The sequence below is a fragment of the Pseudophryne corroboree genome, chromosome 2 (genome assembly GCF_028390025.1).
Source record: "Pseudophryne corroboree isolate aPseCor3 chromosome 2, aPseCor3.hap2, whole genome shotgun sequence".
NCBI lineage: Eukaryota > Metazoa > Chordata > Amphibia > Anura > Myobatrachidae > Pseudophryne > Pseudophryne corroboree.
In genome coordinates this window covers 41371460-41387629 of record NC_086445.1, presented here as the reverse complement: position 1 = coordinate 41387629, position 16170 = coordinate 41371460, and the positions used below count along the sequence as shown (strand labels likewise).

The 16170-nt window shown below is 45.9% G+C and overlaps 1 protein-coding gene across 3 annotated transcripts in view; it reads right to left on the bottom strand.

The window, feature by feature from the left end:
- Positions 1-283: 283 nt before the first annotated feature.
- The window catches only part of FCHSD2 (FCH and double SH3 domains 2), a 184717-nt gene continuing 168830 nt past the window's right edge, over positions 284-16170 (bottom strand). For all 3 annotated transcript variants that reach the window (XM_063951220.1, XM_063951222.1, XM_063951221.1), the window contains 8 exons: positions 14559-14720; positions 11327-11461; positions 10646-10729; positions 9931-10108; positions 6577-6797; positions 6228-6357; positions 5137-5219; positions 284-4895 (listed from right to left, as the gene is read on the bottom strand). In XM_063951220.1, the coding sequence (XP_063807290.1) occupies positions 4812-4895; positions 5137-5219; positions 6228-6357; positions 6577-6797; positions 9931-10108; positions 10646-10729; positions 11327-11461; positions 14559-14720 (1077 nt within the window). In that variant the 3' untranslated portion in view covers positions 284-4811. The remainder of the gene's footprint in view (positions 4896-5136; positions 5220-6227; positions 6358-6576; positions 6798-9930; positions 10109-10645; positions 10730-11326; positions 11462-14558; positions 14721-16170) is intronic.

Here is a 16170-nt window from a genome sequence, read left to right as displayed (position 1 = left end):
AAGCCATGGAGAGAGATTAAATGGAGAGAGATAAAGTACCATCCAATCAGATCCTAACTGCCATGTTGCAGGCTGTGTTGTAAAAATGACAGGAGCTTATTGGTCTGTACTTTTGGCTCTCTCCAAGACTTAGTACATAGAGCCATTTGTCTCTCTCTACTTTAGCATTCTCCACGACAGAAATTATGATTTCCAATCTTCCATGCAGCGCTGCATAATATGAAACCGCTATATAGATAAAGGCTAAGGGAATAATAATAATTAAAGTTGACCAATCAGACGCTTGTATATTTCACTTTTTCTTTTTTTTATTATTCAACAATTTATACATAATAAATACAAACTTTTTACAGCCAATACAAAGAAGCAAGAACCTGCTTAATCTGCACTGGGCAACTGTACACGGTGATATCAGGTGCAATATCAGCTTACCAACAGGAATTTTTTATTTATTTTGTTTTTGTACAATGTTCTGTTAAATAAAATTAGCAGCTCATACCTACCAAAAATATATAGTTTTTTTTTTCTTTCAGAGTTTCAGATAACACTTTTTCTTTTCAACGTATGAAAGGTGGGAAGGCGAAAAAAACTGGCCAAAACCTGGAGGGGTCAAAAATGATTTAAAAACGACAATTTACCTCTACACAGTGGAGGCAGACACACTGCGGGCTAAACCAATTCAGCCTATCCATTCATTCGGAGCAGTGACACGGCTGAGGCACAAGGCATCCGTGCCTCATGCTTCAGTGAATTAATACGCTGCATTCTCATAAAGACTGGGCAAAATGGCGGCCCCCATCGTGCAAGGGTGGCCGGTAAACACACCCCGAATCTGCAGCAGACCCGCGCTCGGCTAATAAATGGCGAATATATATATTTTTCTTTTATAAAAAGCTAAATAATATTTGCTCATGTTATTTCAAAGTAATATTAGCGTACAGACAATGAGACAATGTAGACAGACGAAATTTATGGTGGGGGGGGGGGGGGAAGGAAAAAGGTGGTGGGGGGGGGTTAAACAAATCTTCAAAGAAGATACAAGATAGAAGCATTTGAACAGCGCAACAACCATTTTGTCTTCCTCTGTATGTAGGAATTCACAGCGCGGTAATGGTGATAGTTTGCTGACAATCCTATGAGTACAGTTACATTCTCCTTATCTGGCCACAGAGAAGGAAAAAAAACATTTATATAGTATATATGCAACATGAACCAGAAATGTAATATAACTATGGCGTAAAACTCGCTTAATGATCCGCAAATCATTTTTTTTTTTTCCCAAGCAATTAAGATTCTTATAGCAATCACAGGATAGCCAAATTAAGTCTCTACTGTTTATCATTAAATACTTAGAATTACCTGTGGATTTTTAAACCCCCAGCCTCTGTCTGTGCTCAGTACAATCTGATTATTATATCTGCATAAAGCGAGCATTTTAGGAATCAGTTACAACGTATATACGCTGTAATCAAAATGGACTGTACAGCTAAATAATCCGGATTACCACCTGCGTATGGAGAGTCACTAATGCATACTCGTCACCTCGTTACAGTGACGGGAGACAGATATTTTGAGCCGTCATACATGAACTCTACCAATTCACTCTGAGATAGAGACACCCCTGAGGCACAAAAAGCCTCATGCCTCGGAGATGTTTTACTGGCTTCCAGCAAGTGTTTATTAAGCTCACACGATGTCTGTCTCCCCTGTCTGTTAGTGACAAGTATACAGACTGCAACATGCATGTAACTTCGCCCACACGCAAATGTTGACATTAATGTCCTTTATACTCTATAGGAGGTCATGATAAACACGTGTTACGAATGCTGAAGGGATGACGTTAGCGCGGATGATATGTGGTGACATATCTAGACACAGTTCAAGCACATATAAAAGGTATGCATACATGTGATGACACTTGTGCATTATATGGATTTTAGTTAATTGGATAAACCCTACAGTAATACATTTAGAACAGCCAGAGAACTAACATTTAAGGTATTAAAGACTACCTGCCAACCACATACACAGTTTAGGCAGCCGTTCTGTAAGATGTCAGCCAGTTACGAAGAACTACTGGCATAGCCAAACACTGCTTTAACCCACAAAATGGCTGCCTTCACTATGTGAGGTAAAACCAATCCGCACTTTGTAGGTGTTATTGTCTGGATAAAAGGCTAATGGCAGCCATTTCTGACCAAGCCCATAAATGGAGACCAGAACACAATAAGACGGCATGTGCAGGATTGGCGTATAACTGGACTTTCTGATATGCGTCTCTGACACAAAATGGCTGCCTTTATGGTGTGAGGTAAAAATCAATTCCCACTTTGTAGGTGTTATTGTCTGGAGAAAAGGCTAATAGCAGCCATTTCTAACTAAGCCCACAAAAGGAGGCAAGAACACGGTAAGACAGCGTTTGTAGGATTGGCGTATAACTGGACTTTCTGATATGCGTCTCTGACTACTGAAGAGTCCAGCGGTTTACATTCAGTTACGCTTTTTAGCTCTTAAGCAAGCTAAAGATTGTACAAAATGGGTACAGTTGAAATGTGCGCATCCATTTTGTGGGCTGACCCAATATTCTAGAGACCTTGCAACATCACCGAGGCTTGAGGAACTTTTTTCCTCATGGCTCGGGGGTATCATTCATTCCCAGTAAACGGACAGATTATATATTGCCTCGGCCCACAAAATAGCTGTATATAGAATTACTTTATACATAAAGCTATGTCTCTAGCTTCAAATGAGACTGTATAGAGTGAGGCAGAAGGAGGGTAATATGGCACTAGTAGCGGCAGTGCCACGACTAGATGAAATGAGCTGCGTAAGTATCAATATTAAAGTTCATTACACTGGTTCTGGATGATTAATTATTGGAGAGAGGTGCTTAATCATATGTCTTTACAGCATATTATATATATACTTATATATAATTATATATTTTTTTTCTAGGGTTTTTTGTTTTTTTCAATATCTGGATTAGTAATGAGAGGAGCCAGCCCCTTAATTCCCTTTGTGTAACCCGTTCTGCAGCACCCACAGCTCATCGGCGAATTGCTCTGCAACGCGCCAGTGTTCTGTGTGTTACAACGGAATAGCTTCATTTCAATATACAGATAACTGGAGAATCAGGATCATTTTAAACACATTCCTATGAACACAGTAATATACTGTACTAACACATATAATAGAATTATTCTATGAGGACCCCCTACGAGCCTACGCACAGGCGCCTCTGACCAGCCCCCGGTCGGTGCAACCACAGCAGTGATAGGATTAACAACACAATACAGTATTAATATTAACTTGAGTTCTAGAGCTCGGACCTAAAAGGCCTACTTCAGATTGGATTGGAAAGACCACCAGCTTGCAGACCAACACCTGGCTCGTTCTGTAGCCTAATCATTACATGGTACTGCTGTACATGGGACATACTCAGCAATTGGATCCATCACATTTTTGGGCATTTAAAGGACACAAACTCATGGACAGATTTACAGCCGCCCTGCGCAATGTTCCATTGATGGACCACGCGGTTGGTGCACATGATGCAGTCTACCAAGACCACGTGGGTTGGTGCACATGATGCGGTCTACCAGGCCCATGCGGTTGGTTCACATGATGCAGTCTACTAGGCCCACGCGGTTGGTTCACATGATGCAGTCTACTAGGCCCACGCGGTTGGTGCACATGATGCAGTCTACCAGGACCACGCGGTTGGTGAACATGATGCAGTCTACCAGGCCCACGCGGTTGGTGCTCATGATGCAGTCTACCAGGCCCACGCGGTTGGTGCACATGATGTAGCCTTCAAGGGTCGAGGGACCCTGGATGCAGCTTGCAGCTCTTTTGTTTCTCCCCAGCCTGTGAGAATTAATTGCGCAATCCTGTTTCCAGGTCCGTTCTGCTTGTGATATAATACTATGAGCACTGATAGCGCAGTCACGGTCCGAAGTGCGATCATCTCCTATGATAATACAACCACGTGTCCTGGCAGCACAGTCCTGGTCTGAGATCCATTCACCTGGGATAATACTACCACGTGTCCTGGCAGCACAGTCTTAGTCTGAGATAAGTTTACCTCCTGCGATACCACCGCGGGAACGGATATCAAAACCACGGCCCGAGATCCAATCACCTTCTGTGATAATACCACAGTCGCTGTCTGACATCCGGTCACCTTCATCTATAATACAAGAAGTGGTGGTAGTAGTGTAGTCCCATTCTGAGATAATATAGCGCAGTCCCCTTAGGAGATCCGTTCCCATTCTGATAAGTGAACACGACCGTACACCACGAGCAGCTTCACAACAGCGCAATCTTGTATCCAGCGAGGTTTGATTAAATGATGGCTTTTGAGTTTGCCCATCTTGGTACAAGTTCTACTGCGACATTAATAATCCTGCATCTTTAACTGGCGTCACTATAAGGAGGAGAACTACTAATTATCAGCAGAAAGTTAATATCTGGAGACAGGGAGAAAAAAAGAAAAAGAGATACAGCAAGAAAGAGCCGGCACATCAGGCGCCTTTTCCTCTTCCCTAGAATTGTGCCGACAAAACCTCAACCCTACCACTGCCATTACATTCCTCATGATTGCACATTCTCACCCCGTTAGTATCTGCTAAGGGAGGCTAGATTACACTCCGAATTAAAACATGAATAAAAACAAACAAAAAAAGGCACATAAGTCCGACACGTTCTCGCTTCCATTACTCAGCTTCTCGATGTGCCGAAGGTGCCTAAAAGTTCGGGGCCAAATGACTTATTTGGGCCTTGACTGCAGCAGAGATTCCCAGGTGTCGTTGTTAAACCAACGTAATTTCCACATCTTCTGTCTTTTCCGGTGGTCGCCGGTGGGTCTGTGTGGGGGGCGGGGGGGCCGCTCGCACCTGGAATAAGAAGCAATGGATGGAATGAGCGACAGGCAATTACAGCAGATCAAACAAACACCAACAGTTTACTCTGTGTACAGCGGCTCCAGCGATGGCTATTACAGACTCCTGTATTACGCTCATTGGAGGCTGTAGCTCCCTACCATAAATTCTTTGTCTAAATGTCCGTCTTCAAGAAGTCACATGTCCTAATAGTAGGTGGATACTACTTTTATATGTTACAAATCCGCACACTTACGGGGCGTAACTTGCCGTGAAACCCGTCGGGCGTGATCCGTGGAGGCTGAGATGCTGAAGGAGATTCCAAATTGATGTTGTTTTCTAAGGGAAAACAAATAAATGAAAGTCAGAGAAAGCTATGTTACAAATGGCAAAATCCAAATAATAATATTGTAGATTTAGGAGACGCATCCCAAGTGTGACACCAACATAACGGATCATTAATCTCCTTTCCCGGTCTAATATCACACCTGATAAGACAATCAGAGGGGTCTTTTCCACGCCCCAACTATGGCCCTCATTCCGAGTTGTTCGCTCGCTAGCTGCTTTTAGCAGCATTGCACATGCTAGGCCGCCGCCCTCTGGGAGTGTATCTTAGCTTAGCAGAATAGCGAAAGAAAGATTTGCAAAATTGCTACTAAATAATTCTTTGCAGTTTCTGAGTAGCTCCAGACCTACTCCTAGACTGCGATCACCTCAGTCCGTTTAGTTCCTGGTTTGACGTCACAAACACGCCCTGCGTTCGGCCAGCCACTCCCCCGTTTCTCCAGCCACTCCTGCGTTTTTACCTGGCACGCCTGTGTTTTTTTTAGCACACTCCCTGAAAACGCCATGTTGCCGCCCAGAAACACCCACTTCCTGTCAATCACACTACGATCACTCGAGCGTTGAAAAAAACGTCACTCGAGCTTGTGTAAATCTACTAAGTTTTGTGTTAAATAACTTAGCGCATGCGCGCTGCATACCATGCGCATTTTCCACCTAACCGCTCCGTTGCGAAAAACGGCAACGAGCGAACAACTCGGAATGACCCCTTTAATACACTCTCAGTATCTGCAGTCAGCAAAATAATCTGTACACCTCTCTCCTGCCCTGGGAGGGTCTATAAATACACTGCACCGAGCACAATGGGTGATGCAAACACAGTTTGCAGCACTAGAAATGCTGCCTTGCATCTGTGTAGGGTTTATATGTTCTCCCCAAGTTGACGGAAGTTATGCTAACTGCTCCTCTGTTTGTGTGTTAGTGTACACAGCTTAGATGAAGAGACCGCTGAGCAGGAGAGCAGTCAGAGCACACCCTACACACACTGTGTCATCCCATCCTTACCAGCCACAGACGGGGAGCGTGGGAAGTATATGGAGCCGCTCTTGTCTGGACTGTATATGGGACTGGTGGGAGGCTGGTCATACAGAGGCAGCGCAGGAAGGGCGGGCTGCGGCTTGGGGGAAGGGGATACCTGTGAAGATGAAGAAGGTTTATTAGTCTTTGGGATAAACATAAAGAGAATACATATTATTACAGCCGTAACTGTTCCACGTTCTGGCTTCCGCACCACTCCCGCCATACAGCAATCACACTGGGCTGCGCTATATTTGCAGGTCTTGCAGGTTCTCGGCCTAGTCCCCCCACACTTGAATCTGCAGAAGGAGAATGAAAGGCTCTATCCTGCACACACCTGAATGTCTTCGATCCACTGAGAGTCACCGTTCTCGGACCCGGCTAATTCTTCCACCAACACAGAGGGGAAAACGCCAACGCGGCCATTGAACTCCCCCTCCCAGAAGCCGTCATCGTCCTGATTCTCCTTGTTTAGGATGCGGATAATGGCTCCTTCCGGGAACGACAGTTCGTCTTCCGTCTGGCCGTCATAATCATAAAGTGCTTTCACAAAACAGACTGCAGAGGGGGAACAAAGAACGGGGATGAGATTCTGGGGATCTGAATTATTACATGTTCATCTCTGCAATAATAATGGTCGTATATACAGACGACAAAAGGGCGATAATGGACAGAAAGCAAGATACTCATAGAAAGTGATCTCAGAGTAACCCCCGACTTCTAGCATCAAGTCAGTACATATACAGCAGGGCTGGCCAAACCAGTCCTCGAGATCTAGCAACAGTTCACATTTTCCAGACCACCTAGCTGGTGCACAGGTGTAGTCATTACTAATTAAGATGTGCTGCATTCATTCCTAACTGACAATTCTACAGATCTCCAGGAGGACTGGAAAACATGAACTGTTGGTAGATCTTGAGGACCGGTTTGGCCAGCCCTGATATACAGTATAATAAAGGGAGGGAGCACTTCTGAGCTGTGTATAACAGTCTGTGTGTGTGTGTGTGTGTGTGGGGGTGGGTGGGTGGGGAGAATATTGACAGTATATAGCCACAGGAAGACACAGTGACAGTATATAACTACAGGAAGACACAGTGACAGTATATAACCACTATACTGGTGAGAGAGACCCCCGGGAGGGATAGTGACAGTATATAACTACAGGAAGACACAGTGACAGTATATAACCACAGGGAGACACAATGACAGTATATAACCACTATACTGGTGAGAGAGACCCCCGGGAGGGATAGTGACAGTATATAACTACAGGGAGACACAGTGACAGTATATAACCACTATACTGGGGAGAGAGACCCCCGGGAGGGATAGTGACAGTATATAACTACAGGGAGACACAGTGACAGTATATATCCACTATACTGGTGAGAGAGACCCCCGGGAGGGATAGTGACAGTATATAACTACAGGGAGACACAGTGACAGTATATAACCACTATACTGGGGAGAGACTTCCCCAGGAGGGATAGTGACAGTATATAACTACAGGGTGACACAGTGACAGTATATAACCACTATACTGGGGAGAAAGACCCCCGGGAGGGATAGTGACAGTATATAACTACAGGAAGACACAGTGACAGTATATAACCACAGGGAGACACAATGACAGTATATAACCACTATACTGGTGAGAGAGACCCCCGGGAGGGATAGTGACAGTATATAACTACAGGGTGACACAGTGACAGTATATAACCACTATACTGGGGAGAGAGACCCCCGGGAGGGATAGTGACAGTATATAACTACAGGGAGACACAGTGACAGTATATAACCACTATACTGGGGAGAGAGACCCCCGGGAGGGATAGTGACAGTATATAACTACAGGGAGACACAGTGACAGTATATATCCACTATACTGGTGAGAGAGACCCCCGGGAGGGATAGTGACAGTATATAACTACAGGGAGACACAGTGACAGTATATAACCACTATACTGGGGAGAGACTTCCCCAGGAGGGATAGTGACAGTATATAACTACAGGGTGACACAGTGACAGTATATAACCACTATACTGGGGAGAAAGACCCCCGGGAGGGATAGTGACAGTATATAACTACAGGGAGACACAGTGACAGTATATAACCACTATACTGGGGAGAGACTTCCCCAGGAGGGATAGTGACAGTATAGAACTACAGGGAGACACAGTGACAGTATATAACCACTATACTGGGGAGAAAGACCCCCGGGAGGGATAGTGACAGTATATAACCACTATACTGGGGAGAAAGACCCCGGGAGGGATAGTGACAGTATATAGCCACAGGGTGACACAGTGACAGTATATAACTACAGGAAGACACAGTGACCGTATATAACCACTATACTGGTGAGAGAGACCCCCGGGAAGGATAGTGACAGTATATAACTACAGGGTGACACAGTGACAGTATATAACCACAGGGAGACACAATGACAGTATATAACCACTATACTGGTGAGAGAGACCCCCGGGAGGGATAGTGACAGTATATAACTACAAGGTGACACAGTGACAGTATATAGCCACAGGGTGACACAGTGACAGTATATAACTACAGGAAGACACAGTGACAGTATATAACCACTATACTGGTGAGAGAGACCTCCGGGAGGGATAGTGACAGTATATAACTACAGGGAGACACAGTGACAGTATATAACCACTATACTGGTGAGAGAGACCCCCGGGAGGGATAGTGACAGTATATAACTACAGGAAGACACAGTGACAGTATATAACCACAGGGAGACACAGTGACAGTATATAACCACTATACTGGTGAGAGAGACCCCCGGGAGGGATAGTGACAGTATATAACTACAGGGAGACACAGTGAAAGTATATAACCACTATACTGGTGAGAGAGACCCCCGGGAGGGATAGTGACAGTATATAGCTAAAGGGAGACACAGTGACAGTATATAACCACTATACTGGTGAGAGACCCCTGGGAGGGATAGTGACAGAGTATAACAGGAAGACACAGTGACAGTATATAACCACTATACTGGTGAGAGACCCCTGGGAGGGATAGTGACCGTATATAACAGGAAGACACAGTGACAGTATATAACCACTATACTGGTGAGAGAGACCCCCGGGAGGGATAGTGACAGTATATAACCACATTACTGTGGAGAGAGACCCCCGGGAGGAATAGTGACAGTATATAACTACAGGGAGACACAGTGACAGTATATAACCACTATACTGGTGAGAGAGACCCCCGGGAGGGATAGTGACAGTATATAACTACAGGGAGACACAGTGACAGTATATAACCACCATACTGCTCAGAGACCCACGGGAGGGATAGTGACAGTATATAACAGGAAGTCACAGTGACTGTATATAACCACTATACTGGTGAGAGACCCCCGGGAGGGATAGTGACAGTATATAACAGGAAGACACAGTGACAGTATATAACCACTATACTGGGGAGAAAGACCCCCGGGAGGGATAGTGACTGTATATAGCCACATGGTGACACAGTGACAGTATATAACTACAGGGAGGCACAGTGACAATATATAACCACTATACTGGGGAGAGAGAAAATCCCCCCCCCCCCCCCCCCCCCTTCCTGGGTGGTAAGATGTTGCGGACTGACTGATAAACGAGCGCCCGCTCTATAACACGTGGGTGAGGTTAGTAAGTCAGATATCGCAGTTACCGCTGGAGTCGCCGTTCATGCTTCCCGAGACCATCTCGGCATCGTTAGAATTGCTGGACGTGTGGGAGCGGCTGTCCATAGCGGCCAGGGACTGGAGCATGCTGAGCAGACTGTTGGACGTAGGAAACTGGAGATACTTCTCCGGGACATATCCCACCTGCCCAGATTTATTCCTTGCCTGGAGAGAATAACAAAGCAATGAATGATAAGAGGGGCAACAATCCCAGGTCACCAAACCATAGAAAACAGAGGTCTTCTCCTCAGCCCTTCATACATGGTCATTAGCTCACCTCAAAGGTGATAAGAATACGCAAGACTACCACCCTCACCCCGAGTTCTTCAGGAAGCTCAACATCTCCTCCCATTCACCCACCTCCCCCCAGAGCAGATAAAGAAACGGTTCTCCAGCATCTAATACCCAGGGTCCTTCCACTTTATTGCTGTTGCCTCCTACTGACATGGAAGAATCTTCAACCGCCCCAGGGCGATCGGTTAGAGCCATGTACTGGCCCTCCAGGTGGAATAAAAACATGGAACAGTAACAATTACAGGTTTGTCCACCACAGTTGTCCTTTCATTTCTAAGATGCAACAACCAGATGGAAGGAGACAATTAATCCGCCATTTACTGCATATAAGTTATTGTCAGTCTTTGTGCCCCAGCACACACACACACATTTACAGACAAGTCCCATAGACGAAGGACTTATAGATACCTTGACCCAGTCTTCCATGTCTCCGTCCTCGATCACTTCCATCATCTCATGTTCCTCTATAGTCAGCTCATCTGGCTGAGATGCCTGCAACACAGAGGACAGGAGGCTTTATGGCGGAATTCTTATCTTTCCCCTTTCCTGTCCTATGAAGGGCTTGGTCTCATGACCCCATGTGGTTATCAAGCGGAGATTCCCAGCGTCACATAAACGCCTGATGTTGTGTATCATTTCTTGAGGAACTCAGCAATGGTGGTGGGTTTCTCGGCTGACCACTACAGGAAACAAACATTTTAGGGCTGACCCTAAGTCAGGTGTAAAGTGGACGTGTTTTTGCGACGCCACAGAGTCCTGGTTTACTACCTTGTGCTAATGCCCGTTTCTGTAAGTCTAATGGCAATCTGCCCACTGTTTCTCTGTCCACAGACACAACAGTCATCGTTATTGCCCCCAGGTTCACGTTATTCAGTAAAACAAAGTTCTCTGGAGCAGTCGCCTTGGCTCAAGGGCAAGCTGAGATTTGTTGTTCCACAACAATTACAGCCACTGCCCTATTCTATACTAGAACCTCCCGGCTGATGGTGCTGGAAGACCATCAAGATATTTGCGGGATGACTTATCGGGGCCGGCCAGTGGGCAGACCCTGTGTGTGGCATACGGAGGACACCAGCATGAAGCACTGACCTGGTAGGAGTAGATGACTTTGCAGGTCAGCGGATAATTCCTCAGCGTTCCCGAAGGACTTGAGCTACTGTCATCGAACGCATCCATACTGTCCTCCAGCTCCTCGCTGTCATCTCTGTCCACATCGGTGCCCCCCTGCGTGCAGCGACGGGATAGGGAAATTAATGGAGGACGAGGAGCACATCTATACAAAATCGGGAAATTACAGACATAACACAGGTTTCTGGGCTGACAAATGACTCCGGGCAGGGAGGAAGAGACAAGTTTCTGCAATTACCTGCGCCAAGTGGGCGGGAACTGGTTAGTGAATACGTCCAGACGCATCAGGGTAAACAGTATTAGCATGTGGCAGAATTGTGTGTATCTGGGATGAAGACTCAGCTCCCCTGATTCCAGCATTCTGGGAGTATTTTCTTTATACCTATTTATACAGATTTCCAAAACACATATTTGGCTCTAAAACCGCAGTAAGTGCCAGGAAGGTTTGTCCGCCTGGGCTATAAATATCGCACACCAAAGATCTCCGCACTCCTCGGCCTCTATTAAATCCCAGAAACACGCAGCTGCCCAGGCATTCAGACTAAGGGAGCAAACCACAAACAAAATAAGTAACAGGCAGCAAAACAATCTGGATTTATGGCCTGTGCATCATGGACGGGCAGTTCCCTCACTACGCTGCTGTCTGCGCTGCATGTTGTGCTTTAAGTGCCGTTCTCTAATGCTCTGATTGGTCTGCTCCTGCGAGGGTCCTGATGCTCTGCCTGGCTACAAGCAGATCTACTCCTGTGAATGTCCTAATGCTCTGATAACAAGCTGATCTACTCCTGTGAGTGTCCTAATGCTGATTGGCTACAAGCCGGTCTACTCCTGGGAGTGTCTTAATGCTGATTGGCTACAAGCTGATCTACTCCTGTGAGTGTCCAAAGGCTGATTGGCTACAAGCTGATCTAGTCCCGAGAGTGCCCTAATGCTCTGATAGGCTATAAGCTCATCTACTCCTGTGAGTGTCTTAATGGCGATTGGCTACAAGCTGATCTATTCCTGTGCGTGTCTTAGATATTTGATTGGCTACAAGCTGATCTACTCACTGTTCTTGTGCTCTCATTGGCTATAAACTCCAGCGAATACTGTAATCATGCACTGGCTACAGGCTGATCTAGGCCTAATCCTCTGATTGGACACAGGCTGGTATAGCACCTCCCACCTCAAATTTGCTTACCCATAGACACTAAGGAGAATACACGAGACTTCTATACCTAAGACAGACTATTATAAACTGACAAAGCCCTTAATGTAATCTATCCAACACATACAGGAAGGTGTTTAACCGTACAAGAACCAAGCGGCCTACACAACGTGAACCATATTTATAACGGCTCTATGTTCTCAGGTGCGTGTAGCTGGACTACTCCCCAAATCAGACCCTTCTGGCCATCTCTCCTGTCTGTACTATTGTCCTCCCAGTCCTGGCGCTCAGTAACAGGTTACTGGTCACAGCCCCCAGTAAGGACATTACCAGCCTCCTGTGAGTACAGATGTGCCCCCATATTGCTGCAGCCATGACAAACACCCCTCGCGCAGAAAATCTTTATCCCCTGAATGTGCGTCTTGATTGCAATGCAAAGCGCAAAACCACTTCACGAGACTGCACTGACCAATGTGATATGTGACACTTGTACATCTGCGTGCGAATGTGTCTGCATACAAAGTGCTGCGTGTACAGATTCAGACGCAGTCGCGCACACATATACAAGTGAAGCCGATCAAATTAATCAGTGCAGTCCCGTGAAACAGTCATTGTTGCATTGTGATTATGATGCACATTCCAGCAAATAAGACTATACACCGCACGGCGTAGATCGTTCGCGCCGGTCGTCTTGCGCCGCCTTAGCGCATTCAGGCTAAGTGTACGAGGACACGTCTGTACATTTGTCGGCTCCAAATGATGCCACAAGAAATACAACTGCTATGTGGCGATTTGGCTGGGATAATTAAAGCATTCCTTGTTAACACAAAGTTAATGACAAAGCACAGTACAGGAGTCTAAACGTCAGTCACAAAATAAAATACTACATAGGTCATTCCCAGGGCTCTCCTGTATGTTATCTCTGGTTACATTTCCACAGCTGAGTAGCCGCTTAATTGAGCGACACTTCTACGGTACATTTCCTAATGCATTCCCATTACCTTGCAGATAATTAATACACATCCACCAGCTGGACCATTAACTCGTGAGAGATAACGTTCCTCATGTTACTAGATCTAACAGGGCCTGGGAAACGTATGCTTATGCTGACATGACTGAAGGAATGCACGCTAACTCGCACCCTGAAATCATTAGAGCGCACACACCCCATTCTCTAGACGCACAAGGATCTCCCGAAACATGCGCTTTCAATGGTTCAGCGGAACGTATGCAATACCAAACTCTGCCCATCTGCTCTGAGCAGGGCACCACCATAGTGTGCCGGGTATATCAAATGACGAATATTTCTCCTCGCAACAGTGTTTCTGCAAAATAGATTTCGCAACTTGGCAAAAAAACAACGATAATGAAAAAAAACACACCCCCAACAACAACAAAAGCGAGAAATGCTAAAAGGCTTCTGTGCACCGTCTGCACTAGCAGGAATGACGCTGCATATTTGCCAGCTGGGAGGGCGACAGACATAGCACAGCCCTAGTGTCACAGGAAAGCGAGAGACTGAGCAAAGTGTGAGGCACAGCGGCCTGTGAGAGCCACTAATAACCACACCGAATCACAGACATTGTACGGGGAGCAACACGCACAATGCCGACTGCTTCTTCCGCGCCTGTAGTCTATAGCAGGCACAGATAACATGCGGCGTGGCAGGTGCTGGGAGACTACAAGTCCCAGCATACCCTGTCAGGTATTGCTATTAGCAATAGAGCAAAGCCTGCTGGGGGTTGTAGCTTTACAACACTTGTAGAGCCACATGATGGCCAGGCCTGATTTACAGAAAGTACATGGCATTTATACGTTCTTGGCTAAGGAGCAAACACCTCCGGATCTATTAACTTTGGGGTTGAGGGGGAAGCAGGTGCTTGTGGGACACCCCCACTTCCTGTCAATGTATTTGTGGTCTGTTCAGCGCTGATTTGGCCCACAAAATGGCTGCCGCTGCAGGACACAGGGTATTGCCTACATTTATAGAGCTCATAGAGGGTCATCCCAAAACATGACATCACCAGACATGAAGAGCCACTGTACCAAGTGAGAAGAGCCATTATTGATCATGGTGGGAAGACTCGCCCATCGCTCGTTCTCCAGTTCTTCCATCACCTGGTTCATTGCGCTCTTTAGCCACGTGTCCACAGAAACTCCAGTTTGCCTTAAGAGATCGAGACGGGATTCAGCCTTCAGCTTTGTAATCTGCCACGAGAGAGAGAGACAGTAATGTGTTAAGACGGCCGTTCCAAAAATTCTGTCACGTGCAGAGCTGCAAAAGCAGGTGAGCACAGCTCATTATAACCTTTCATCCACCTCCCGTGATCCAAACAAGGAACCACGTCGGTGGCTTCTCCACATCACTCAGCAGAGATTGTAAAGCCCCATATTCAGCAGTAAAGAACAAAACACGTCGCCTATTGTTCTAACCCTGACCCCTGACCTCGCTGATCGGACAGTGTCAGCGGTATCTGCTCAGCTGAAGCCTTTCCTGTTTTATACGCGCCAGATGGCGATCCAGCCCTCTCTGCAAAACTCGAAATGTCTGTCTATGAAACGGGCGCTCAAACAAAAACAAAATAGGATTTTTAAAGGAAGAACGACGTTTCATTTGGATTAATAACCCTTAATAGACAATGCAGAGAACATAAAGAGTGTGTAAGTATATCGTGCATCATTAGGACATACGATAAACCTACATTTATATACGGTTTATGCTCAGCGGGACACTACAATACAGGGGTATAAGCCAGCAGGAACAACTCTCGTTATTAAAAGGTTTTGCGTGTGTCATGCGATTAAATATAGGATATAGTTAAAAATTCCCAAATGAAAACGTCAAATTACGTAATCTCAGATAAAAACGCCTTTAAAATTTGCAGTTGCAGCAAGTCGGCAAGTAAAAATGCCAGCGGGTTTAAATAGGGTCATTGGGAAGAAGGGGTCCTATTTTCAGACCAGTTTACATGCGCTGTAATGCCTTTAAAAATACCTTTGGACTAAAAGCGGTGTTTTGGAATACCACAGCACCCATTGCAATCATTCAGGGGAAAGTATTTTTACACCCACAATTTAATACATAACGTTGTATTGTTCCTGATCCATTAGCACCACACATATAAGGGACATAACCACTAACAGATGACTAAAGTGGCTATTATTATATCCTCACTGACACCGTTACACTGAGACGCTGCTGCGTTATAGAAGAAAGGTTACATGTCTGAGCAACGCTGAGTACAGACGCACAATAGCCGTGATCCGCTACTGCTGGACTGGAAATAAAGGAGACAGTAAATTGCTAAAAATAAAATCTTTGAACAGTATGGTCCCACAAGAGCCGCTAAAAGCAGTTGTCAGGGGACTTTAAACCAAGCGCTCTATGTTCTCTTTAAAGCCCTGTGCGTTCTTAAATGGCTATGCTACAGAGCACCAGACAGACGGACAACCTCACTAGCCCAGGACCCAAAGTCCTGCATGAGAGGTCACCCGTCAGGGCAGCATCTGCGTAGGGTAGCGGGTGCTTAGTAAGCTGGGGTCTTGGGAACGAGCAGCTGAACAATTAAGTAGCACATTATGCCACTGGTGGAACCAGGCATGGAACCACGGCAGCAGGAAACCTGGGTGCCAGAATTAGCTGCACATGGTCCCTGCA